The sequence below is a fragment of the Tribolium castaneum genome, chromosome 8 (assembly GCF_031307605.1).
Source record: "Tribolium castaneum strain GA2 chromosome 8, icTriCast1.1, whole genome shotgun sequence".
Classification (NCBI taxonomy): Eukaryota; Metazoa; Arthropoda; class Insecta; order Coleoptera; family Tenebrionidae; genus Tribolium; species Tribolium castaneum.
This window is the reverse complement of record NC_087401.1, coordinates 1,386,956-1,413,627: the sequence shown is the minus strand read 5'-3', so window position 1 is coordinate 1,413,627 and position 26,672 is coordinate 1,386,956. Positions and strand designations below refer to the sequence as shown.

The 26,672-nt window shown below is 41.3% G+C and overlaps 2 protein-coding genes across 2 annotated transcripts; both read left to right on the top strand.

The window, feature by feature from the left end:
• The first annotated feature begins 4,853 nt into the window (after positions 1-4,853).
• Positions 4,854-5,553, top strand: LOC135266927 (histone H4). The gene has a single exon (XM_064358391.1). The coding sequence runs from the start codon at positions 4,933-4,935 to the stop codon at positions 5,242-5,244; it is 312 nt and encodes a 103-aa protein (XP_064214461.1). The 5' UTR covers positions 4,854-4,932; the 3' UTR covers positions 5,245-5,553.
• A 1,064-nt stretch (positions 5,554-6,617) lies between these two features.
• On the top strand, positions 6,618-7,107 carry LOC135266953 (histone H2B). Its single transcript, XM_064358446.1, has one exon. The coding sequence runs from the start codon at positions 6,711-6,713 to the stop codon at positions 7,080-7,082; it is 372 nt and encodes a 123-aa protein (XP_064214516.1). The 5' UTR covers positions 6,618-6,710; the 3' UTR covers positions 7,083-7,107.
• The last annotated feature ends 19,565 nt before the right edge of the window (positions 7,108-26,672 follow it).

Below are 26,672 nucleotides of genomic sequence, written 5' to 3'. Positions count from 1 at the left end.
CCCGCCAGTGTTTCAATAGACATGCCAAGACACGATAAAGAGATTGCCGAAGACGAAGCCCCCATCGAAGAGCCTCCACCTGAACCACCACCTGAGGTCGACAAACAAGATGGAATTTCCCAGGAGAAAATCCTAACCATAGCAGAAGAGGTCCGACAGGCTCAGATTAGCGATGCCTTAACCCGACGGTTGATTAACCAGCGCCGAGACATGGAGGAAAACCCCCCCGAAGGCAACGGTTGGCAAAGTGGATTCTACAAAAACTATTGCATCGACAATGGCTACCTGTGCCGTCGCCCTAAGAACACGCTCTACGTACCAGCTGGCATTAAGGAGCGCGTGCTCTTCGAACATCACGACGCAACATTAGCTGGACACCCTGGGGCTGACGAAAGTGAGCGCCTAATTCGGAATAATTTTCACTGGCCCTCCTTGAGACAAGACGTGCGAGACTACGTGAGTACATGTTTACTATGCGCGCGGTTCAAAAAACGCCCCAATCAAACCCTTGCACCGTTACGACCGCGTCGCCCCCAAAGGCCCTTCGAAACCATCGCCTGCGATGTCATGGGGCCTTATCCCATCACGCCCAGGGGCAATAGGTTCATTGTCACAATCACGGATCTATTTACTCGATGGGTCGAAGCGTACCCAGTACAAGAAGCCAGTGCGAAAACTATAATAACAATCTTCGACAAGGAAGTTTTTGCCCGGTTTGGCTACCCCAAGAACATCATCACGGACAACGGCCCCCAGTTCACAAGCAGCAGATGGACAAAAGCATGCCAACGTTGGGGATGCCAACCATGGACTACCGCCACCTACACGCCCCGGCAAAACCCTACGGAAAGGCGTAATCAGGAGCTCAAAAAGCTTCTTAAAATCCACCTACATCAGAAATCCCAACTCGATTGGGATATCCAACTTCCGGGTATCTTGTTTACCCTACGAAAACGAAGAAACGCAGCCACGGGGCAACCACCGAGCCAGCTGCTCTACGGGGTGGAACTCCAATTCCCAGGCGAATGGGATGGCCCAAAAGCGAGAGAAGCGCGGCCCGAACCTGAAGCTCTTCGCCAACAAGCGCGAAGGCACCAAGAACACTACGTGGCGCGAAAACTCGATGTGGAACCCCCACATCATCCACCACCCACCTACGAACCTGGCGATCAGGTTCTTATTCAGTTCTTACCGCTGGGAAGCCAGCCGTTCGCGTCCAAATGGAGAGGTCCATTTCCAGTCATCCAAGCGCTCGGAGATGGCGGCATGTACCTAGTGGACTCCGACCCTAAACCAACCAAGGTCCATGTAGACCGGATGCGACCCGCGCCCTTGGCTCGATAAAGACAATATTTCATTTTCTTTCCTTTGTATATAAACCCGCGAGTGAGTGTAGGATAATTACGTAATTAGTCTAAGTTAATTATAAAGTTTGCGGTAACTATTTCTGTAAATACTCGTTAAGGTTAGCTATCTGGCAACGGGCTACGCTAGAAGCTAAGCGGTACGCCTGCGGCTACCATTTTTCATTTGTCACCATGTCTTTTACATTTATTTCGTGCAATTATTGTTGTGATTTTATTTTAACATTTATGTACATTGTTCTTATAAAATAAACACGAGACATCCCTCTCCGCCTCTCCGCCAATAACCCAGAATGCTCCGAGCCCGTCTTGCGTCTCAAACCGGGGGCGACTTGTTACCAGCCCCAACCAATCCGCGCGTCGCTCTCGAGAGCCTTCTGGGTTTTCCCCGCAATTCTGCGAAAAACCCCTCAATACGAATTACCGCTCCACCCACACTCACCCCTTGTGAGCCCATTGGATGTCGGCTAAGGGTTGTTTAACATAAAACGAGCCACCCTTAGCCACACCAAGTCAGTAATCAATCAGTCATGAAGTGAGTCTAAGTCAGTGAGTGTTCAACCTGTACTCATTCCCTTCTAAACACCACGCTGGTCTCTGCGATGGGCGCTATCGACCCTCCACCAGCTCTTCCTTCCTTCCCTTGTCTCATTTAATGCTTACTCAGTAGTTTCATTCCGACCAAACCCCGAACTTTTCAGTTCGTGACTTCAAATGAAGTTTCATACAAGTAACGACCATTGTTACCGCTGCTACGTTGAGCTGCGCCACAAGGGCCAAAAAGCTTCGCGGTAACAACTTTGTTACCAGCCCCAACCAATCCGCGCGTCGCTCTCGAGAGCCTTCTGGGTTTTCCCCGCAATTCTGCGAAAAACCCCTCAATACGAATTACCGCTCCACCCACACTCACCCCTTGTGAGCCCATTGGATGTCGGCTAAGGGTTGTTTAACATAAAACGAGCCACCCTTAGCCACACCAAGTCAGTAATCAATCAGTCATGAAGTGAGTCTAAGTCAGTGAGTGTTCAACCTGTACTCATTCCCTTCTAAACACCACGCTGGTCTCTGCGATGGGCGCTATCGACCCTCCACCAGCTCTTCCTTCCTTCCCTTGTCTCATTTAATGCTTACTCAGTAGTTTCATTCCGACCAAACCCCGAACTTTTCAGTTCGTGACTTCAAATGAAGTTTCATACAAGTAACGACCATTGTTACCGCTGCTACGCTGAGCTGCGCCACAAGGGCCAAAAAGCTTCGCGGTAACAACTTAGTCGTGGCGCGAAAATATCTTTAGTTTGAGCGCTCGTGTATTCGAATTGTGTTGGTTGGTTCGTTTAGGTTTATATTTACCTACTATATACTACCTATCAAGTATATATCTATTCTGCTGTCATAATAATAATACGAGAATACGAGAAAAAAATGGCAGACGTAGAAAATCAATCCGCATCGGCTAATGCTGCTGCTTCGACGACTTCACCTCAAGTTCATCATCATGCTAAAAAGGAGAAGAAAGCAAAAAATCCTAGAGCCAAACCTTCTCATCCTCCCACTTCCGAGATGGTCAATAACGCTATTAAGGGTTTAAAGGAACGTGGTGGTTCTTCTCTTCAAGCTATAAAAAAATTCGTCGCCGCCAATTACAAGGTAGATGCCGAGAAAGTTGCACCATTTATCAAGAAGTATCTAAAAGGCGCCGTCGCTTCTGGTTCTTTGGTTCAGACGAAAGGTAAGGGAGCTTCTGGATCGTTTAAACTTGCTTCCTCGTCCGCCTCCGGTGGTGGTGCAAAGGCCAGAGCTGCTGCTGCTGCTTCTGCTGCTAGAGCTGCTGCCGCCGCGGCAGCCGCTGCTACTGGCGAAAGAAAGAAAAAATCCTCAGCAGTTTCAAAAGTTAAAAAAAACACTGGAAAACGTTCCGCCGTTTCGGCACCAAAAACCGGTAAGAAACCATCTTCGCCAAAAGCGAAAAAAGTCGCAGCCGAAAAGAAGAGCGTAGCCGTCGCGAAAGCAAAAAAGGCCGCTTCTGTCGGCGCTGAGAAGAAAACAACCGCTGCTTCCTCTACAGGTAGAGCTGTTGCGGCAACAGCTTCATCAAAGCCGAAATCACCTTCGAAAGCAAAGAAATCAAATAAGGCCGGTCCAACGAAGAAACCTAAGGCACCGAAACCAAAAAGCGCCAAGGCTATATCTGCTAAAGCGAAGAAATCTCCTGCTTCTCCTAAAAGAAAGAAGTGAGCTATGGCAATAATCTCATTTGTCGTCGTCTTCGTCGTCGTCGACTACGAACCGATGATGATGATAATGATGATGATGATGATGGTGGTGACGTCCTGGATTATCGACTGTTTAAGGCCGTCGAGGGCATACATAAATGGCCCTTTTCAGGGCCACAAATTAATTTCTATACAAATAAAAAAAAGTTTTCACACCTATCTGCATATACCTAAATCGAAATATAATTATTAATTTATACAAACAAACAAACGATAATGTCTGTAGGGTGTCGGCGCTAAAAACGCATTATCCCTCCTCACCTACCTAACCACTTTTATGACTTTATTCGATATTTAACTTTACTCATTTTTATGGTACCTACTTAAATAAATTAAATTCTTTTGATGCCGCCGCCGTTCTTGAAGTACCGATCAATTAAAACGATTTGTTTACCTACCCTTAACCAGAGCGAACAATCATAAATAAAAGCATCATTGTTTTTATTGTTTGACAGAGTTTAAAATTCATTATGATCCGCGTACTATTACTTTAATTACTGTCAATATTGCGAAACATTTTCATTTGTAAACAATTTTGTGGTTCTGAAAAGAACCGTTTTTTTTTTGTTTATTTTTTCATTTTAAGCTCGTTCTCCTCGAATACGTCTTGCCAGTTGGATGTCTTTAGGCATGATGGTGACGCGTTTTGCATGGATGGCACATAAATTTGTATCTTCAAAAAGTCCGACAAGATACGCTTCACTCGCTTCTTGGAGTGCCATAACGGCAGAACTTTGGAAACGAAGATCGGTCTTGAAATCCTGGGCTATTTCCCTGACCAAGCGTTGGAAGGGCAATTTACGAATCAACAGTTCGGTGCTTTTCTGATAACGACGAATTTCACGCAGTGCCACTGTACCGGGCCTGTAGCGATGAGGTTTTTTCACTCCTCCAGTGGCGGGTGCGCTTTTTCTTGCTGCCTTAGTGGCAAGCTGTTTTCGTGGAGCTTTTCCACCGGTCGATTTACGAGCAGTTTGTTTGGTACGGGCCATTTTTTTGACTACTTCTTTATCCCTCAACTACACATACACACACATAAACACCTACGTACGTCACTAACAACGGCGACGGTTCATATGACCCTGCAACAAAATTTTTCGCCGTATTTTATTAACTAGGGTGACACTATGCGTTATCTGATTGGTCAAAAAAGTAACTTAAGAGGCGGAGCGAAACTAAACTATAAAATGAGTTGACTAATCTGGCGAGCAGGTAGTTGTTTTCGACGAAGCAGTCAAATCTGTGTCGTTTTCTTTTGTGAAACAAAGCTTAATTTGAATCAATAATCATTCAAAATGACCGGTCGTGGCAAAGGTGGAAAGGGATTGGGAAAAGGTGGAGCAAAACGTCATCGTAAAGTTTTACGTGATAACATCCAGGGCATCACGAAGCCCGCGATCAGAAGATTGGCACGTCGTGGAGGAGTGAAACGTATCTCCGGTCTCATTTACGAAGAAACCAGAGGTGTCCTGAAGGTATTCCTCGAAAACGTCATTCGTGATGCCGTCACCTACACCGAACACGCAAAACGTAAAACCGTCACCGCCATGGATGTCGTTTACGCTTTGAAGCGTCAAGGGCGTACACTTTACGGTTTTGGCGGTTAAGTTTTTTTTATAACCTATGTTTTATCTATGAGACTACGAGGCGACGACAATACCGGTATACCAGCATTGTTTGGTTTTTATGTTTCTTCCTCATCGTTAGTTACATCAATCTACTCTCTACTATTCATCGCATTTTAATTTTCGACGAAAAAAAAACGGTTCTTTTCAGAACCACAAAAATATTTCTAAACAAATGAAAAAAGTACGTATCACAAGGCTCTCAGTTAAACCACCAGTATAATAAATGTTTGATTTCCAAACTGTTTTTATATTTCTAGGAAATGTAACAAATAAAGTTGTGTGGTTTTTATGACTTTGTTGTTTAATCAATCGTATGCTTTTCCTTAAAGGGATGAATTTTGACTTTTCAGAGATAAATAATAATTACCACTAAAGAAAGAAAACATCAAAGCCTAACCGATATACATGGATTAGCTAGCCCCCCACCGGCGCGGCGTGTAGCTCGCCGTCTAGGAGAGGCAATAAAAATTTACCTGCTTTTAAACTATTAAGAAAATAAAACATCTTGAGTGCTCTTTTTTTTTTAAATCGTGCAATAAATTTTTGCCAAGTTTTATGTAACTTTAAGTAGGTATGTTTATTTACTCTTTAAAAAAAGTTTGTGATTCTTTTTTTATTTGTTAAAAAAATGATGGCCCTGAGAAGGGCCGATATTATTATTTTTTTGTAGCTTGCTGCTTCTCACAGCAACTAGAGAGACAACAGTTAGCTGTTTATGGTTTCTTTTCGGTTTTTTTCGGCAAAAGGACCGCCTGGATGTTGGGTAAAACACCACCTTGAGCGATTGTCACACCGGAAAGGAGCTTGTTTAATTCTTCGTCATTTCTGATGGCCAATTGAAGATGACGTGGAATAATACGAGTTTTTTTGTTGTCACGAGCAGCATTTCCAGCCAATTCAAGAACTTCAGCGGCAAGATATTCCATCACAGCCGCCAAATAAACTGGAGCACCGGCACCGACTCGTTCGGCGTAATTACCTTTACGAAGTAAACGATGTATTCTTCCAACAGGAAACTGAAGACCGGCCCTGCTCGAACGAGACTTGGCTTTTCCTTTTACCTTTCCTCCTTTTCCACGTCCAGACATGTTGATATGATGGTGGTTTTCGTAGTTTATGGAAAAGTCAAAATAAACTATAAGAATATGCTGCGCGTATAACTTGTATGCTACAACTGCGACTGCGAATGACTAAAGTTGTGTTTCTGGCTTCGTATTTATACGGTTACTTATAGAGAAGTCGTATTTCTGACTGGATGATTATACTAAAAGGTGGGGTCTTGATTCGGAGTAAATTCGTATATAAAACATTTTTAACAAGTAGTGCACCATGATTTTAGCTTGAACTTTCAAGTTGACAGGTATATTTTGTGTTCGTTGTGCGTATTACAGTTCGTTTGTGTCGTGTTTTTTTTTTCTTTATTAAGATTAGAAATATTAAAAAATATGCCACCAAAGACAAGCGGTAAAGCAGCGAAAAAGGCTGGAAAAGCTCAAAAGAATATTTCGAAGAGCGACAAGAAAAAGAAGCGCAGGAGGAAGGAAAGCTATGCAATCTATATTTATAAGGTATTGAAGCAAGTACACCCCGATACCGGTATTTCGAGCAAGGCGATGAGCATCATGAACAGTTTCGTTAATGATATCTTTGAACGGATCGCCGCTGAAGCTTCTCGTCTTGCGCATTACAACAAGCGTTCGACGATTACGAGCCGGGAAATTCAAACAGCGGTTCGTCTCTTGTTGCCTGGTGAATTGGCAAAGCACGCAGTCTCTGAAGGTACCAAAGCCGTCACCAAATACACAAGTTCAAAATAGAGAAGTTTTTTCTTTCATCGTTTAAAAAGAAGAAAAAAATGAAATCGGTTCTTTTCAGAACCACAATTAACATTTAAAAGTAAATAAAATTTGTTTCATTAAGTAAAAAATAAATCTAATGACCGACCACTCAAATCTAGATTTTTTTTTATCAATCGAAGCTCTTTTTAAATTAAATTTAAAATGAAACAGCAAAAACAAATTACATCGGTAAAAGTGCGACGCAAAAGAAATCAAGAAATAGCAGGAAAGTAACATCTCGGATTAATCAAATTCTTAACTCTCTTTAGTGTTTCTTCTATATGTCTTAATTTCATTTTTTTTAGTTATTACATTACAAACAATACTACATATTCTGATACGAATTCAATTTCACCTGAGGAATCGGAACCATTGGTTCTTCATTCCTGAACGCACCCTGGGCAGCCATGCCATGCCGTGTTGCCTTAGAAAAAAAAGAAGACGGCGCTCCGGGTTTTCCCCCGAAGTTATCCATTTGATGGAATCTGAAAGGAGCAGCGACGAACTCTTAAATTAGAAATTTAAAAAATATTTATAACATTCGCTCGTTTGTACATCCTTTTTAGTTTAATATTTAGTATTATATTTGGGTGCATAATTAAGACGCGGATTTCTTAAAATAAGTATAAGTTGTTGTGCTGTCATTTATAATTATTACATATTATAATGTCTATATTAGCAACGTAAGGTTGACGTTTCTCCAAAACTGTCACTTTGTCGCTTTAAAGCGACATAACTGAAAAAAACGCTTGTTCTCCCATTTTGTTTATTTTTTATTATTATTATTATTATTTTTTTTTTGAAATCAAATGTCCAGTGATTTTTGTAACTAGCTATAGTTACTAGTAACAACGAGTAAACAGAAAATAAATAATTGCCAATTTTAATAAATTGTTACATGGTTTTGTTCTGAATATTATGGTATATTGTTAATACTTGGAGATTCAGAAAAAGTTTTGTGTATGTGTGTTGCGAGCGCAAATTTATATTGTCGATTTTGAGAAAATGCTTCAATCGACAAAGGTACAACTTTGCGCTATTAATAGGTACACTAATAGTTATTATTAATAATTATAAAAAATAAATAGATCAATAGTACTTTCCTCAAAGAAATTAACTAACAATTTATTATAATAAACAAATCTTTTATAGTAGATATCTACCCTAAATGTTTGTTATAAATTCGATTTATAAAACTATATACAAGAGTGGAATGATTAATTTATGGCCTCACATAGAAAACAATAATTTAGCAAAACAATTTTTTGATTACTTTTTACTATAACTACCTTTTTATTACATACACTTGGTTAATCGGGGTTTGGAATCCCATCCATGTGGGTCAATTCTGGTAACTTTTTAAACCAAGTTTTTTAGAGCTGTGATATCTTGAAAATTTTCGTTATATTTTTTCCAGTGTATTTTTTTCTTAAATTGGAAAATAGACTAAAATTTACTTTTTTTAAATTGTCGTATAAAATCTAAAGAATTGCGCTAAAACAGCTCCTTACATTGTTCAGTTTTCGTTTTTCCGGCGAGCTTCTGTGCTCAGAAAATGTGTTTTTGTCAATTTTTTCCCATACCCAAAACTTGATCAAAGATATAATGTGTTTGCTATTTTAAAATTATTAATGCTTGAACTATCTCAGACAACTATTATTTCTAATCTTCCAATATCTTTTTATGACATTTCTACAGGAGAAGCATTCTTAGATTTTCTTGAACTTGATGCATTCTTAAGATTTGTATGGTTTTTTTAAATGTCCAAAATACACTTTCAACCATACTAGGCAATGAAAAAGGTATATCTAATGTATAGAATCTAAGCCACCCATCTCAGCCACTTGACCTGACCTGACCTGACCATACCGTCAGGAGTGAAAGCTTATTCTTTTTCTCCAGGAATTAGCGCCTCCGTTCTTAGATCGTGCACGCTGGTTCCCAAGACATCTTCTGGCCGCCTCCTACGGCAGATGATCTAGGTCCCTCAGCGGGCATTTTTCTACGTCTTTTCGTTTACGAAGAATCAGAGCTTTTCGAACATTGATTTCTTCCTTCTTCCCCCATTTTCTTAGTTTTATAAATCTCCTCTGTAAATTTCTGTACTGTTCTCCAATGCTCATTGTTCTCGAGCATTTTTTCAACTAGATTATCATGTATAAGTTTATTACTTATTTGTAATTCCCACTTCTATCGAATGGCATCGCGTTGATAAAACACATGTTTTCGAAAAACACATGTTCGGCTGTATCTTCCTCGTTGCAGTATACACAGCGGTCATCATCTGCTCGATGCATACGGTGTAGATATGACAGAAAAGCCTTATGTCCTATTAAAAACTGTATTAGGTAGTAATTTACCTGTCTCACAGGTTTTCTCCTTTCCATCTACCGACTTATGTTCGAGATAAGACTATGCGATGCGTCCATTTTCTTTTGGAACTGTTGTCCCATCTGGCTTGCCATGCCGTGATAGATTGCTCTATCACTTTATGCTTGTTGCCTGTTCTATCAAGTACCTTCCTACTGTCTTTAATTTGAAAGGCGATAGAAGCCAGAAGCGACCTCTGCTATTATCTGAGGGGAAATGCTTTTACGCATACCAGACTAGGTCTGGTTATGTGGGACTCGGTCGGTAAATGTGCAAGCCGACAATACCCACTAAAACCCCTCGCGTCACCTTAGGGATCGGAACCATTGGTCCTTCATACCTGAACGCACGCTGGGTAGCCATGCCGGTTTGCATGGCTCCAGAAGAAAAGAAGAGGGCGCTCCGGGGATTCCCCCGAAGTGATCCATTTGATGGAATCTGAAAAGAGCTGCGACAGATAAATGTGGCAATGACATTTGATGCTTACCAGATTCGGAAGATCTGAGTGAGAAGGCATTTTTCGATCACAAGAGAGCCATCCTTGGCCTCTTGCATCTGGACGGACCGTTTTCGTCGTAGTCAACGGCCTCTCGCACCAGGGGGTTCGGGTGGGCTTCCGCCTTCGAAAAGGCTCGCTCGGCGGTCTCACGGAAGAATTCCTCCATCGTCGGCATCTTCGCCTCTCGGTGCAATTGGTTGTTGCGAACAAACCACGGGGCGTTGAATGCTTGACGGAGAAATTTGTTTTGGAAAGTTTGTAACTTATGCATCCGAGTCTTACAGGGCGCGAACGCCCAAGCCACAGAAGCATAAGTCATGGTAGGTCGGATCACTGATTTGTACAACAAGAGCTTGTTGTCAATTGACAACGCGCTCCGCCGACATACGAGAGATCTCAGCATTCCCGTGGCTATCTTACCCTTCGCGAGTGCGTAGTCAAGATGTGGGCCGAAGGAGTTTCCTCTGCACACTTATAAGTTTTTGCTTATATTTCTTCATTTTCAATACCCCTCTCTAATACCCGACCCGACCCGACTCGACTCGACTCGACCCGACCCGACCCGACCCGACCCGACCCGACCCGACCCGACCCGACTTGACCCGACCCGACCCGACCTGATCTGACCTGACCTAACCTGACTTTATCTTCTTAACTCTATACTTGTACTTGTACAATTATTCTCAAACCTTAAACAGATAAATAAAATAATATCTTACTATGATAATTACGTTTAGTCATAGGTATACGGATAGGGAATCAAAAGCTTTGTTCACGATAGCGATCGATGAGCTTGTTCTGGCATTAATTGCATGCACAGTACATATGAGAGAATAACCTGAACTTTTAGTTACAGGCCGTCGTTCACGGTCGAGAATATAACCTAGATACCGGATCAGTTCAGAACCAGTCCAAACGATCTTCATGTTCATTCGATCAAAGATTTTTAGTTCTAGACTTGCGCAGTTGACGAAAGCGGTTTTGTCTTTGTTACTCTCGTGTTTTGGTGCTTTACTGTCTATTTTATTATTGAGATTTATTTAATATATTACTAAATCGAAATTATTTGTAAAATAACTTTTGTGAATGTGAAAATGAGTAGTTTTTTACATTTTACACTTTTTTGTACCAATGTTTCTCTTTTATAATTTTGTGATAATTTTTTGCGGTTTTCCGATTTTTAAACATTTACTGCATACTTGACAACGGTATATTATTGTTTGTGGTAAACGATAATCCATAGCTGGTTCAGAACCGCACATGCGCTTTAAATGAGTCTTGGACTAATTTAGGATTAGTCCTAAATATCCTACGCAAACAAAGCTAATATTATTAGTACAGAAGCTTTAATATTGGAAAGTAAAAACAAAACAAAAAAATAAATGTAATAGAATTAATAATAACTGATTAAAACAAAAAAAAAGTATTTATATTAAATACTTAATATACTTCCAAATGAAAAATAGTCAAAAAATGACAATTTTATGACAATGCTTAAAATGTTAGTTGCCTGATCTAGAAAATTTACGCATCTTTATTAGCTATAATATCTACAGATAAAGAAAACCATGTTTACTAATTTTTAAAACAATAATGAATTTGTATAAATCTATCTTATTCAAACAAATATTTCTCGATTTTTTAATAAACTTATTTATTAATTATCCTCTTCAATTTTAAAGTAACTCGGTGGCGTTCTGTAATGACTATTTCAATTTTTGTTAATAAAATAAAAATTTGTAACAAATATTATTTTTTTAAATATCTTCAAATTAACACTATAAATATTTTTTATAAAAAACATATTTGTTTCATCAAAAGTTGTAAATTTTTTATTGATTCAATAAAGTCTACAATACTTACTCGGTTTATGAATTAAGTAGATCAGCAGACAAATGATCTAATATTTATAAACATTTGGCAACATTTTAATTAACTTCTTTGACGTTGTGTGCTTAAGAATTAAAAAAAACCAGATTAAACTTAAACTATCTATATCTAGTAAACTTAATCTACTTAATCTATCAATCTGTCTTTCTATCATATTTAAAATTTTCATTTTGTATATGACTTTTTTTACTTCAAATCACAAAAAAAAACAGTTAGAAACACGTTTGTGCTTAACCAAAACATTACATACTTTTTTTTAATCTAAATGCAAAATAGATTATGATACGCCACGTAAAACGTTTCGAGAATTTAATCTTAGTTATTGTTGAAACATGCAATCAAATATTCGGTTCATATATCAAAAATCATCCAAATTAGTAAAAATAGATTTCTACCAAATTTCTATCTAATTGCGTAGGCAAATAAATAAAAATATTTTAGTGATAATTTTTAAATTATCTTCCAAGTTATAATTATTTTTATTTTATACGCGCGCGCCATTGTCGACATCGAAGGAAAGAGTTTCCTATTATCTAGGTATTATTAATTTATTAAAAAGTACCAATTTATTACTGAGTGCAAGAGAGAGAGAGAAAGAGACAAACAGACATTAGGTATATCTGTTTTAGTAGAATTTACAATTTGTGAAGTGTCACTTGAAAAAAAGCATCTCATATAAACGAAAGAAGTAAACTACATTGTCATCTGTTGTTGTTGTTGTTGTTGTTGTTGTTGTTGTTGTTGTTGTTCTTTTCTATAATAATTTTGGTTCCAAGTTGAATTTTGGTTTTTACTTTAGGTAAAGAAAAACAAAACAGTAAGATGCAAACAAATAAAACCAAAGTATATTTTAACGTGTATAGGTTGGTAACTAACTACCTACATATTCTTCACTATAACACATTTTTGTGTTTGTGTAAAGTGACAGAATTTGTATTACGTAGGTGGATAGAACTAACTATTGAAATTGAAATTGAAATACAAAATTGATAAGTTTAAAAATAGTTTTCAGTGAATGTTGCTAATAGTTAGAACGTATAGATGACAACGCATTGCAACGAAACGAATCAAATTTGTTTCTATTTAGAAATGCATTTTATTTATAAAATAGAGTATTGTACAATAATGAAACATCGGTAAAGTTATAAGTATACTAAAACAACAAATATTAATAAAATAAACGTTTTTATTGTGACATTTTCTATCATACAACAGTTTACATCAAACGTTTGCATCTTCGAATGTTTTTTGAGATTTCGTTGTTTTTATCAAGACCAAAGTATAGAAAAAACTTTTAGAAAACATAAACAACTATTTTTTTTTTAATGTTTGCATTCAATGTACCCTAATGACTCCTGGGGCCCGTCATCTTCCAAAAAGTTCCGGTTTCGTAGTTGGTTTCGTTTCGTGCATCGACTGTTTTGAAAGAATTTTTCCGCACAAAAACAAAAGTATTTAAAAAAATTCTTATTGGCATTCGGTAGAGGATAGATTAGACTTTCGACAGACCAAAGACCAACTTTTCACGTTTACCCAGTAAGTATCTGTCGACGACGTCGCAGTTTGATGTTCTCTTTAACCGCGAATAAGTCGTCGGTACGGCGAGCGTCTGTAAGGACGTCACTAGGTCCTGAGAATAGTCGTTTCGTTGATATAAATTTCAGAATATATAGGAAAAATCTTTTTTTCAAAATTGGTTTTGTCGTCGGCTCGAAAACATTGACGATCGTCAAAAAGGAACGATGTCATCACGCCAAAGTCTAGTGTGAGAAGTGAAGTGAAGTGAAAAACGTTTATTGGGAAACATACAAGTGCAATTATGCTGTGATATAATACAATACAATGTCCACACAGTTAGGCCAGGTGTTCGGCTTCATGTTGCGACGTTGCAGTTCCCCAAGGCCGTTCTAGGCGTCATGCCTCTTCAGCCTTGATCTAAGTGTTGTTGTCATCTGTTGAGTGTGGGTGAGGGGGGGTGAGTGTGAAGAGCGAAAATCTAGTTGAGCTTGAGATAAAGTTGGAATTGCTTGATTGCCAAATAGAGTGAACTTGAAGTTGTAGGAAATTGTGCAAAGAGAAAGTTTTTGCGTCTGCAGCCGACTTCGGACAAAGTCCCCGCATTCGCGTAGGGTAGAGGGAAACTGCAGAAAAACCTCCACCGGGACCGGAAAGTAAAGAAGATTCGTAGTTGTACATAGATTGTTTAAAGATGAGAGTAGAGCGACGTGTTTGCGTGGGTTTTAGGTTCTATGTTCTTATCTTGCTGGTCTTTGTTGACTTTGGGCCCCCGTTCAGTTGTTACTTCCGGCTCCTCTGTTCCAGCGTGATGGTGTAATTTGTTTGTGGAGTTGGGGAGGTGAAGAGGCCGCGAATCCTTCATAGAGGGATTCCGCGTTGGGCCTCTTCACGGCCTTTTCCTAGAACAGTCAACAGGAAAGCAGTATCTGTTTTGTGTATGGTGTTATGTCATTGTTTGTTAAGAGCAGTGTAAAGTCGTAAGTCGATAGTTTCCCGGCTCCGTTTGAGTTAAATGGTCAGTCTGGTTTGAAAAGGGGATTAGAGATTAGAGATGTTTGGATTATTTGACTCTAATGGAAAGTGGTGTTTCTTCGATGATGTTTTCCAGACTGGCCGACAGCTCGTTTTCACGGGCTGTTATTTCTAGCAAAGCGCTCGGAAGGTGGACTTTTTTCATTTTGGGTTTGCTTGGAAAGGTTTGAGAAGTGGAGAGATTTTTATTGTGGGGGTCAGTCCAAGATGTACGGAGCGTTTGCTTTGCTATTTCATTTTGGGACCGGAGCGTACGAAGTACGTAAGACGACTGGAGCTTTTTTAAACGCTCATTGATCGAGTGTGCGCCAATGTGTTCATACAGTCGTTCGGACGGGAATTTGAAATATAAGTCGAAGATTTTACGCAAGATCTTCCTTTCGCAAGAGATGAGTCTTTCGATTTCAGGAGAGTTGAGGGACACATAGAGTACAGCACGGAATTCGATGACCGGCCGTATGAATGTTTTATATGTGTGGTGCAAGGTTTCGGAAGAACAGCCTTGCAACCCTCCCCGTAACCTAGAAATAATTCCCGCTCTTTGCCTCACCTTTCGAAGGGTAGCATTCAAGTCAGAAGAAAAGTTTCCATATTTATGGAATGAGATACCTAGATATCGGACCTCGTTGCTTAGGGGAATTTGGATATTCCAAAGAGAAAGATGGATGTTCCGGGTTTGAAATTTCCACGACTGGCATTGGTGTCCGTTTCGGAAGAGAATGGCCGAAGACTTGGTTGGGTTAGGTTTTATCCTCCATTTGGAAGCCCACTTTTGGAATTCATCCAGGCACTCTTGAAGGACTTGAGTGGCCTTGAAAGATGTTTTCTGTCCTGTCCACAGGGCCGTGTCATCAGCAAAGAGAATGGTTTTTGTAGCAATTTGAGATTTGATTGGTATATCATGACAGTAGATTAGGTAGAGAAGAGGGGACAGAACAGAACCTTGGGGAACCCCGGCGTTTATACTGATTGGGTTAGATAGTTCATTTCCTTCTCGAACTTTTAGTGTTCTGTGCGATAAAAACGAGTGTATTAGTTGTGTTAATTGGTCGCTAAAGTGTAATTGTTTTAATTTGTAAATCAATCCAGCGTGCCAAACTTTATCGAAAGCTTTTTCGATGTCGAGAAAGACTCCCAAGACACACTGACCTAGGTTCAAGTGCCGCGCAACATCTGTTTGCAGCGCCGTAAGTGGGTCGCACGTTGACCTTTGTGCACGGAATCCAAACTGCGTGGGGGGGAAGAGCGAGTTGCCTTCGCAGAAATTACGAAGTCTTTCGGTGATTATTCTCTCAAAAAGTTTTCCAATTCCACTCAGAAGTGTGACTGGCCTATAAGAGTTTGGGTCGTCTGGGGGTTTTCCGGGTTTTTGGATCATAATTGCGATTCCAGATTTCCAGAGACAAGGAAAGTAAGACGTAGAAAGACAATTGTTGAAAATTTGAACAATTGCCTGCAAGACAGAGTGTGGAAGGTGTTTGAGTGTAATGTTTTTAATGTTATCATTTCCGGGTGCTTTGTTGTTTTTTAGTAAGTGTATTTTTGTCGCGATTTCCTCTAATTGAATGGGTTCGAGTACGGTGCTGACGTCATCTGTTTGTGTGTCCTTGTGGCGGTCGGCTTGTGTTATGTAGCAGGTGCGTGCTTGGGTGCGGTGAATGAACTGCGAGTGGAATGTCTCGACCCGTTTTTTATGAGAGTCATTGAACAACGGATCTTCAGGAATTTGGAAAATTTTCTCTAAGTGTTTTGCGTAAGCGTTTGCTTTGTCTGTGTCAGTTGTGATGAATTGATTGTTAACTTTCAAAAAGTGTCGTGGGTTTGATTTTTGTCCCGTTAAGATTTTTAATTTGTTCCAAAAGCGTTTCCCGTCGCGGTAGTTGAGTCCTGAACATGTTTCTCCCCAAAGTTTCTCTCGATGACGATTAATGTCGCGTCGAATTGTGGCATTAAGTCGGTTCCATTGTGTCTTAATGTCCGGATCGCGGGTGTTAATGTATTCTCTGTAAACTTGTCGTTTCAGCCGAATTTTGTCGACAATTTCAGGGGGGAGCGGGGTTTTGTGCAATGGAATTTGTTTTTCGGGAGTGCATTGAAGATATGCGTCTTGTATTAGTTCTGATATGTAGAAGACCTGGCGCTCGATCTCCTCGGGGGTGGTGGTTGGGTCAAGAGGTACAATTTCCTTTTCCAGGATGATACGAAACTTTTCCCAATCTGTGTTTTTGGAATCTCGAATGATGATGTACTCTGGAGTTGGGGTTCTTGGCTTGGATACAGATAGATCAAATACTAGTGGAAGGTGGTCTGACGTAATTGTTGTTCCGATGTTAGCAGAGTCGCTAGCACGGTTGGACAAGGAATCTGTGACGAGGATGTGATCTACGATAGAGTATCCTTCCCAATGATTGATGTGGGTCGGGGAAGAGTTGGGAATTCTGTACAGGGGCAAATTACTGATTGCATCGATGAGAATGTGGCCGTTTCGATTGGTTAAAGTGTCGCCAAAATCAGTATGTCTAGCATTAAAATCGCCTAGGATGATGGCTTTGGGGAGAGATGCGGCGTACTGCATTAATTCGTTGCTTAGACACTGTCTTGGGGAATTGTAGTAGGTAAAGAATGTAATGATGTTGGAGTCAATGTAAGTGTCGACCGCGATGCAATCCAAGTGTTGTAAGTTGTTGGGGAGTTGGTGTTCGCTGAAGGCAAAACCTTTTTTGATTAGAATGGCTACTCCTCGAGTTTCGCGTTGACCCTGTTGAGCTGGGTATCTCCTGTGGATGGCATTGAAGCCTCTGAATTTTGGAAAGGATTTGGCCTTAACTTCGGTGATACCCAGAATTTCAATATTATCCCGGAAAAGGAAATTTTCTATTGCGGCTTTCTTCCGGGTGACCCCCCCGGAGTTGGCCGTGGCGATTTTGATGGAATTAACCGCCATTTTTGTGGGTACTCAACTTGTCAATTGAGACATGAAGCATGTCCCCAGAAAAATTGTATTTAACTTCTCTTTTCAAAAAGATTCGTGATGCACGACTGACAAGCATACTTCCTTGGTCTCGCTTGTCCGGGAAAAGATTTAATACCACAAAGGACAGTGCTCGGATAAACTGATCGACCGTGACCGGCTCAGCCGTTTCGGGTCTCGAATTCTTCACAATTTGGACGTAAGTCGCTTGAGAATTTGTTGCTAGAGGGGCTTTTCTAGCAGGGCATTTTTTGGAGAACGTTAAGTGCTCTCCTTCGCAGTTCACGCAACGGGTGAGTTCGCTCGTGCACTCGTGGAGTTTGTGTGTTTCACCACACTTGGGACACTTGATAGATGAGGACGGGCATTTATCCTGACTGTGTCCGACTGTTTGACACCTGGCGCACACGGCCTGGGTTACAGGTGGAACTTGTGAGGGTTCGCATCTGTGGAGTTTAGAGAAAAGGATGAGGCCTTTCTTCAGAAGTTTATCTAGGGTTTCCTGTTCCCTAGTAAGGAGGCGATACAGGTCGGTCGATTTACCTGTTTTGCGAGAAATTATTCGCCACACCTTTGTGACATGGTATCCCTGCTCGGAGCAGGCTTCCAGAATGTCGGTGTCATTTATGTCCTCGTCGACGTGACGCAGGACGCAGGAGAACGACGGTAGATGATTTTTCCGCTTCGGGGGCTGGGGCTTTGCGGGCTTATTGATAGGAGTGATTTTGGCGCCTGGGGAACCCAGAGCATCCAAGATCATTTTCTGATGGTCCGGGGTCAGGGGATGTACGCTCGTGAAAATAGCGCTCTCATCCTTCTTGAAAATGTTTAGGGTGATGAGTTTGACCGCGACCGAGCGGAGGGTGCAGTGGAGTTTTTTCAAGGTTTGAAAATCTCTGGGGAGATGGTGTATTTGATAGCGTGGATGAGCTACCGATGGCTGATTTGCCTTGGTCAGTGACGACTGAGACGCCGATTTATGGACCTGGGCTTTGATGACCTTTACCTCCGACCGATGGGGCTTAGGTCTTTGACTACCGCCAGAAATACTCGACTCCGTTACGGAGTCGGTTACGGCGGTTAAGACGGTTGGAGCGCGGGAAGAGCCAACGACTTTTTTCGCGCGGGAATTTCCTTCAATATATTCAATGACCTTTCGCATAAGGTCAGAGTCGGTTAGGCTAGCGGAATGCTCACTCACCGAGTCCGCTGTATGGTGATCGCCCTCCGCTTTGGAGGGTTTTGGGGCCTTCTTGTCCTTTGATGGAGGTGGCCTGTTGATATCCAGTTCCCTGGCAACAACGGTTTTCCTGCCCTTGAAAACCGTTTTAGCGCCTGGAGCTGGCTGAGGTTGTGATGTCGAAGACGACGTCTTTTTCTGTAGACTCACGGGTCGCTTCCTGGCATTAACCACCCCCGTGACAGTGGTCAATTTTTTTCGTTGACTGTAACGGCCTTTGCCGCGAACTGCGGCCGGCCATTTTCACGCTAACCTCACTCGAAGAGACACAATACGCGGCACGACTGATCTCTTCGGGGGATGATCAAAGAGTTCTAGTGTGAGGCCCCGATAATTTTAATGTTGGCGAGCGTGGTGTTTGTTTAGTCCGCGGTCGGGTTTATTTTCTAGGCAATAAAAACATTGTTACCGCGAAGCTTTTTGGCCCTTGTGGCGCAGCTCAACGTAGCAGCGGTAACAATGGTCGTTACTTGTATGAAACTTCATTTGAAGTCACGAACTGAAAAGTTCGGGGTTTGGTCGGAATGAAACTACTGAGTAAGCATTAAATGAGACAAGGGAAGGAAGGAAGAGCTGGTGGAGGGTCGATAGCGCCCATCGCAGAGACCAGCGTGGTGTTTAGAAGGGAATGAGTACAGGTTGAACACTCACTGACTTAGACTCACTTCATGACTGATTGATTACTGACTTGGTGTGGCTAAGGGTGGCTCGTTTTATGTTAAACAACCCTTAGCCGACATCCAATGGGCTCACAAGGGGTGAGTGTGGGTGGAGCGGTAATTCGTATTGAGGGGTTTTTCGCAGAATTGCGGGGAAAACCCAGAAGGCTCTCGAGAGCGACGCGCGGATTGGTTGGGGCTGGTAACAAGTCGCCCCCGGTTTGAGACGCAAGACGGGCTCGGAGCATTCTGGGTTATTGGCGGAGAGGCGGAGAGGGATGTCTCGTGTTTATTTTATAAGAACAATGTACATAAATGTTAAAATAAAATCACAACAATAATTGCACGAAATAAATGTAAAAGACATGGTGACAAATGAAAAATGGTAGCCGCAGGCGTACCGCTTAGCTTCTAGCGTAGCCCGTTGCCAGATAGCTAACCTTAACGAGTATTTACAGAAATAGTTACCGCAAACTTTATAATTAACTTAGACTAATTACGTAATTATCCTACACTCACTCGCGGGTTTATATACAAAGGAAAGAAAATGAAATATTGTCTTTATCGAGCCAAGGGCGCGGGTCGCATCCGGTCTACATGGACCTTGGTTGGTTTAGGGTCGGAGTCCACTAGGTACATGCCGCCATCTCCGAGCGCTTGGATGACTGGAAATGGACCTCTCCATTTGGACGCGAACGGCTGGCTTCCCAGCGGTAAGAACTGAATAAGAACCTGATCGCCAGGTTCGTAGGTGGGTGGTGGATGATGTGGGGGTTCCACATCGAGTTTTCGCGCCACGTAGTGTTCTTGGTGCCTTCGCGCTTGTTGGCGAAGAGCTTCAGGTTCGGGCCGCGCTTCTCTCGCTTTTGGGCCATCCCATTCGCCTGGGAATTGGAGTTCCACCCCGTAGAGCAGCTGGCTCGGTGGTTGCCCCGTGGCTGCGTTTCTTCGTTTTCGTAGGGTAAACAAGATACCCGGAAGTTGGATATCCCAATCGAGTTGGGATTTCTGATGTAGGTGGATTTTAAGAAGCTTTTTGAGCTCCTGATTACGCCTTTCCGTAGGGTTTTGCCGGGGCGTGTAGGTGGCGGTAGTCCATGGTTGGCATCCCCAACGTTGGCATGCTTTTGTCCATCTGCTGCTTGTGAACTGGGGGCCGTTGTCCGTGATGATGTTCTTGGGGTAGCCAAACCGGGCAAAAACTTCCTTGTCGAAGATTGTTATTATAGTTTTCGCACTGGCTTCTTGTACTGGGTACGCTTCGACCCATCGAGTAAATAGATCCGTGATTGTGACAATGAACCTATTGCCCCTGGGCGTGATGGGATAAGGCCCCATGACATCGCAGGCGATTGTATGTCGTTATACCTCAGTGGATTGGAGGAAGTTCACCAAGCACCTGGTGAACAACTTCGGAACAATCCCACCGATCAGATCCACAGAAGAAATCGACGAGGCGGTCCAAACCTTCGAGACGAAGATCCGGGACGCCATCGCCTCCGCCACCAGGGAACGGAGAACTCCGGCCCCAAGACTGGAGATTTCATGGGAAATCAGGGACCTCATCAGGGCAAAAAGGCGAGCCAGACGGATTGCACAACGTACCGGTTTTCCGGTGGACCGTGCAGAAGCCAATCGGCTGAGATGGGAGGTGAGAAAAGCACTTTCTGATTTCAGAAACGAGAGATGGGAAGCCAAGCTTCAATCTCTCACCACCGAGGACAACTCCGTCTGGAGAATGTCGAGGGTGCTGAGATCTGACCGAAAACCGCTTCCACCAATCCACAGTGAGAACGGGATCGTCTTCACCGACGAGGAGAAAGCAGAAGCGTTCGCGTTGAGCATGAGCAGACAATGCTCACTCAACCTCACGAATGCGGACCTGGACCACGTCGAAGAGATCGAGGATCACGTGGAATCCATTATGTGGGACTCGGTCGGTAAATGTGCAAGCCGACAATACCCACTAAAACCCCTCGCGTCACCTTAGGGATCGGAACCATTGGTCCTTCATACCTGAACGCACGCTGGGTAGCCATGCCGGTTTGCATGGCGCCAGAAGAAAAGAAGAGGGCGCTCCGGGGATTCCCCCGAAGTGATCCATTTGATGGAATCTGAAAAGAGCTGCGACAGATAAATGTGGCAATGACATTTGATGCTTACCAGATTCGGAAGATCTGAGTGAGAAGGCATTTTTCGATCACAAGAGAGCCATCCTTGGCCTCTTGCATCTGGACGGACCGTTTTCGTCGTAGTCAACGGCCTCTCGCACCAGGGGGTTCGGGTGGGCTTCCGCCTTCGAAAAGGCTCGCTCGGCGGTCTCACGGAAGAATTCCTCCATCGTCGGCATCTTCGCCTCTCGGTGCAATTGGTTGTTGCGAACAAACCACGGGGCGTTGAATGCTTGACGGAGAAATTTGTTTTGGAAAGTTTGTAACTTATGCATCCGAGTCTTACAGGGCGCGAACGCCCAAGCCACAGAAGCATAAGTCATGGTAGGTCGGATCACTGATTTGTACAACAAGAGCTTGTTGTCAATTGACAACGCGCTCCGCCGACATACGAGAGATCTCAGCATTCCCGTGGCTATCTTACCCTTCGCGAGTGCGTAGTCAAGATGTGGGCCGAAGGAGTTTCCTCTGCACACTTATAAGTTTTTGCTTATATTTCTTCATTTTCAATACCCCTCTCTAATACCCGACCCGACCCGACTCGACTCGACCCGACCCGACCCGACCCGACCCGACCCGACCCGACCCGACCCGACCCGACCCGACCCGACCCGACCCGACCCGACTTGACCCGACCCGACCCGACCTGATCTGACCTGACCTAACCTGACTTTATCTTCTTAACTCTATACTTGTACTTGTACAATTATTCTCAAACCTTAAACAGATAAATAAAATAATATCTTACTATGATAATTACGTTTAGTCATAGGTATACGGATAGGGAATCAAAAGCTTTGTTCACGATAGCGATCGATGAGCTTGTTCTGGCATTAATTGCATGCACAGTACATATGAGAGAATAACCTGAACTTTTAGTTACAGGCCGTCGTTCACGGTCGAGAATATAACCTAGATACCGGATCAGTTCAGAACCAGTCCAAACGATCTTCATGTTCATTCGATCAAAGATTTTTAGTTCTAGACTTGCGCAGTTGACGAAAGCGGTTTTGTCTTTGTTACTCTCGTGTTTTGGTGCTTTACTGTCTATTTTATTATTGAGATTTATTTAATATATTACTAAATCGAAATTATTTGTAAAATAACTTTTGTGAATGTGAAAATGAGTAGTTTTTTACATTTTACACTTTTTTGTACCAATGTTTCTCTTTTATAATTTTGTGATAATTTTTTGCGGTTTTCCGATTTTTAAACATTTACTGCATACTTGACAACGGTATATTATTGTTTGTGGTAAACGATAATCCATAGCTGGTTCAGAACCGCACATGCGCTTTAAATGAGTCTTGGACTAATTTAGGATTAGTCCTAAATATCCTACGCAAACAAAGCTAATATTATTAGTACAGAAGCTTTAATATTGGAAAGTAAAAACAAAACAAAAAAATAAATGTAATAGAATTAATAATAACTGATTAAAACAAAAAAAAAGTATTTATATTAAATACTTAATATACTTCCAAATGAAAAATAGTCAAAAAATGACAATTTTATGACAATGCTTAAAATGTTAGTTGCCTGATCTAGAAAATTTACGCATCTTTATTAGCTATAATATCTACAGATAAAGAAAACCATGTTTACTAATTTTTAAAACAATAATGAATTTGTATAAATCTATCTTATTCAAACAAATATTTCTCGATTTTTTAATAAACTTATTTATTAATTATCCTCTTCAATTTTAAAGTAACTCGGTGGCGTTCTGTAATGACTATTTCAATTTTTGTTAATAAAATAAAAATTTGTAACAAATATTATTTTTTTTAATATCTTCAAATTAACACTATAAATATTTTTTATAAAAAACATATTTGTTTCATCAAAAGTTGTAAATTTTTTATTGATTCAATAAAGTCTACAATACTTACTCGGTTTATGAATTAAGTAGATCAGCAGACAAATGATCTAATATTTATAAACATTTGGCAACATTTTAATTAACTTCTTTGACGTTGTGTGCTTAAGAATTAAAAAAAACCAGATTAAACTTAAACTATCTATATCTAGTAAACTTAATCTACTTAATCTATCAATCTGTCTTTCTATCATATTTAAAATTTTCATTTTGTATATGACTTTTTTTACTTCAAATCACAAAAAAAAACAGTTAGAAACACGTTTGTGCTTAACCAAAACATTACATACTTTTTTTTAATCTAAATGCAAAATAGATTATGATACGCCACGTAAAACGTTTCGAGAATTTAATCTTAGTTATTGTTGAAACATGCAATCAAATATTCGGTTCATATATCAAAAATCATCCAAATTAGTAAAAATAGATTTCTACCAAATTTCTATCTAATTGCGTAGGCAAATAAATAAAAATATTTTAGTGATAATTTTTAAATTATCTTCCAAGTTATAATTATTTTTATTTTATACGCGCGCGCCATTGTCGACATCGAAGGAAAGAGTTTCCTATTATCTAGGTATTATTAATTTATTAAAAAGTACCAATTTATTATTGAGTGCAAGAGAGAGAGAAAGAGACAAACAGACATTAGGTATATCTGTTTTAGTAGAATTTACAATTTGTGAAGTGTCACTTGAAAAAAAGCATCTCATATAAACGAAAGAAGTAAACTACATTGTCATCTGTTGTTGTTGTTGTTGTTGTTGTTGTTGTTGTTGTTGTTGTTGTTGTTGTTGTTGTTGTTGTTGTTCTTTTCTATAATAATTTTGGTTCCAAGTTGAATTTTGGTTTTTACTTTAGGTAAAGAAAAACAAAACAGTAAGATGCAAACAAATAAAACCAAAGTATATTTTAACGTGTATAGGTTGGTAACTAACTACCTACATATTCTTCACTATAACACATTTTTGTGTTTGTGTAAAGTGACAGAATTTGTATTACGTAGGTGGATAGAACTAACTATTGAAATTGAAATTGAAATACAAAATTGATAAGTTTAAAAATAGTTTTCAGTGAATGTTGCTAATAGTTAGAACGTATAGATGACAACGCATTGCAACGAAACGAATCAAATTTGTTTCTATTTAGAAATGCATTTTATTTATAAAATAGAGTATTGTACAATAATGAAACATCGGTAAAGTTATAAGTATACTAAAACAACAAATATTAATAAAATAAACGTTTTTATTGTGACATTTTCTATCATACAACAGTTTACATCAAACGTTTGCATCTTCGAATGTTTTTTGAGATTTCGTTGTTTTTATCAAGACCAAAGTATAGAAAAAACTTTTAGAAAACATAAACAACTATTTTTTTTTAATGTTTGCATTCAATGTACCCTAATGACTCCTGGGGCCCGTCATCTTCCAAAAAGTTCCGGTTTCGTAGTTGGTTTCGTTTCGTGCATCGACTGTTTTGAAAGAATTTTTCCGCACAAAAACAAAAGTATTTAAAAAAATTCTTATTGGCATTCGGTAGAGGATAGATTAGACTTTCGACAGACCAAAGACCAACTTTTCACGTTTACCCAGTAAGTATCTGTCGACGACGTCGCAGTTTGATGTTCTCTTTAACCGCGAATAAGTCGTCGGTACGGCGAGCGTCTGTAAGGACGTCACTAGGTCCTGAGAATAGTCGTTTCGTTGATATAAATTTCAGAATATATAGGAAAAATCTTTTTTTCAAAATTGGTTTTGTCGTCGGCTCGAAAACATTGACGATCGTCAAAAAGGAACGATGTCATCACGCCAAAGTCTAGTGTGAGGCCCCGATAATTTTAATGTTGGCGAGCGTGGTGTTTGTTTAGTCCGCGGTCGGGTTTATTTTCTAGGCAATAAAAACTTTGTTACCAGCCCCAACCAATCCGCGAGTCGCTCTCGAGAGTCTTCTGGGTTTTCCCCGCAATTCTGCGAAAAACCCCTCAATACGAATTACCGCTCCACCCACACTCACCCCTCGTGAGCCCATTGGATGTCGGCTAAGGGTTGTTTAACATAAAACGAGCCACCCTTAGCCACACCAAGTGAGTAATCAATCAGTCATGAAGTGAGTCTAAGTCAGTGAGTGTTCAACCTGTACTCATTCCCTTCTAAACACCACGCTGGTCTCTGCGATGGGCGCTATCGACCCTCCACCAGCTCTTCCTTCCTTCCCTTGTCTCATTTAATGCTTACTCAGTAGTTTCATTCCGACCAAACCCCGAACTTTTCAGTTCGTGACTTCAAATGAAGTTTCATACAAGTAACGACCATTGTTACCGCTGCTACGCTGAGCTGCGCCACAAGGGCCAAAAAGCTTCGCGGTAACAATTTGGCGCCCGACACGTGGGGCTGTTTCGACGTCGGAGACGCCGACTTATCCACTACCCTTACCCTCATGCTCTCCAAGTGATGCCCAGTACTCGTGCTAGTGCAACATTAAACCAAATCAACGCCATGGACGCCCTGACCGAAGCCATTCGCGAGCTTATTCAAGCTCAAATCGACGCTGCAAGAGCCCAAACTCAGTTCCATGAGTCGCTCCGGACCAACAACGAAACTCCAGCACCGCAAGAACCCTTGCCACTACCAGAGTTTTTCGGCGAAAATCACGAGGACCCACAACGATTCCTGGACACATGCCTCCTTCGAATCAACAACGACAACCAGGAGATTCGCCTTCAGAGAATCGTTTCACAACTCCGGGGGCCCGCCAAAGAGTGGTGGAGACTCAACGGATCGCTCATTCCCACATACGAGGATTTCACCGCCGCTTTCCTGAACCGATACAACGGGGTGAGTCATTTGTTTAAACTCAAAGCGTCACTCTACGGCGACGGTCAACGAAACGAAAACGTGGAGCATTTTCTTCGACGAAAATGGCTCCTAGCAAAGCGAGTAGCACCCGAACTGCCGGAGTCGCAACTGGTGCGACTCACAGCCGGGTTGCTGACACCGGAACTCGCTGCGGCTAGCGGAACTGTATTTCCGCAATCGATGAACGATTTTATCGAAGCCATGATCCAAGTAGAGGAAAACAGAAAGCGTTTACCCTCGAACCACACTCGGCAGCCCCCTTCGCTACCAAAGTGCCGTTTTTGTCCCGGCTTTCACTTTCATCGGGACTGCTCTGCGAAACCACGAACATTTTCGTCGGGAAACGAAAATGGGGCCGTCGCCAAGGCTCAGCCCAAAGCCATGTCGTCCGGTCCCCAGCAGTAAACTTCGCCGAGGCCAAACCTCAACCCCTACTGGAAGAGGGGCCCCAAAATCTGCTTCCAGTGGCGCCCAACTTT

Coding starts and splice junctions, on each gene's coding strand:
- LOC135266927 (XM_064358391.1), top strand. CDS start 4,933: ATGACCGGTCGTGGCAAAGGTGGAAAGGGATTGGGAAAAGGTGGAGCA.
- LOC135266953 (XM_064358446.1), top strand. CDS start 6,711: ATGCCACCAAAGACAAGCGGTAAAGCAGCGAAAAAGGCTGGAAAAGCT.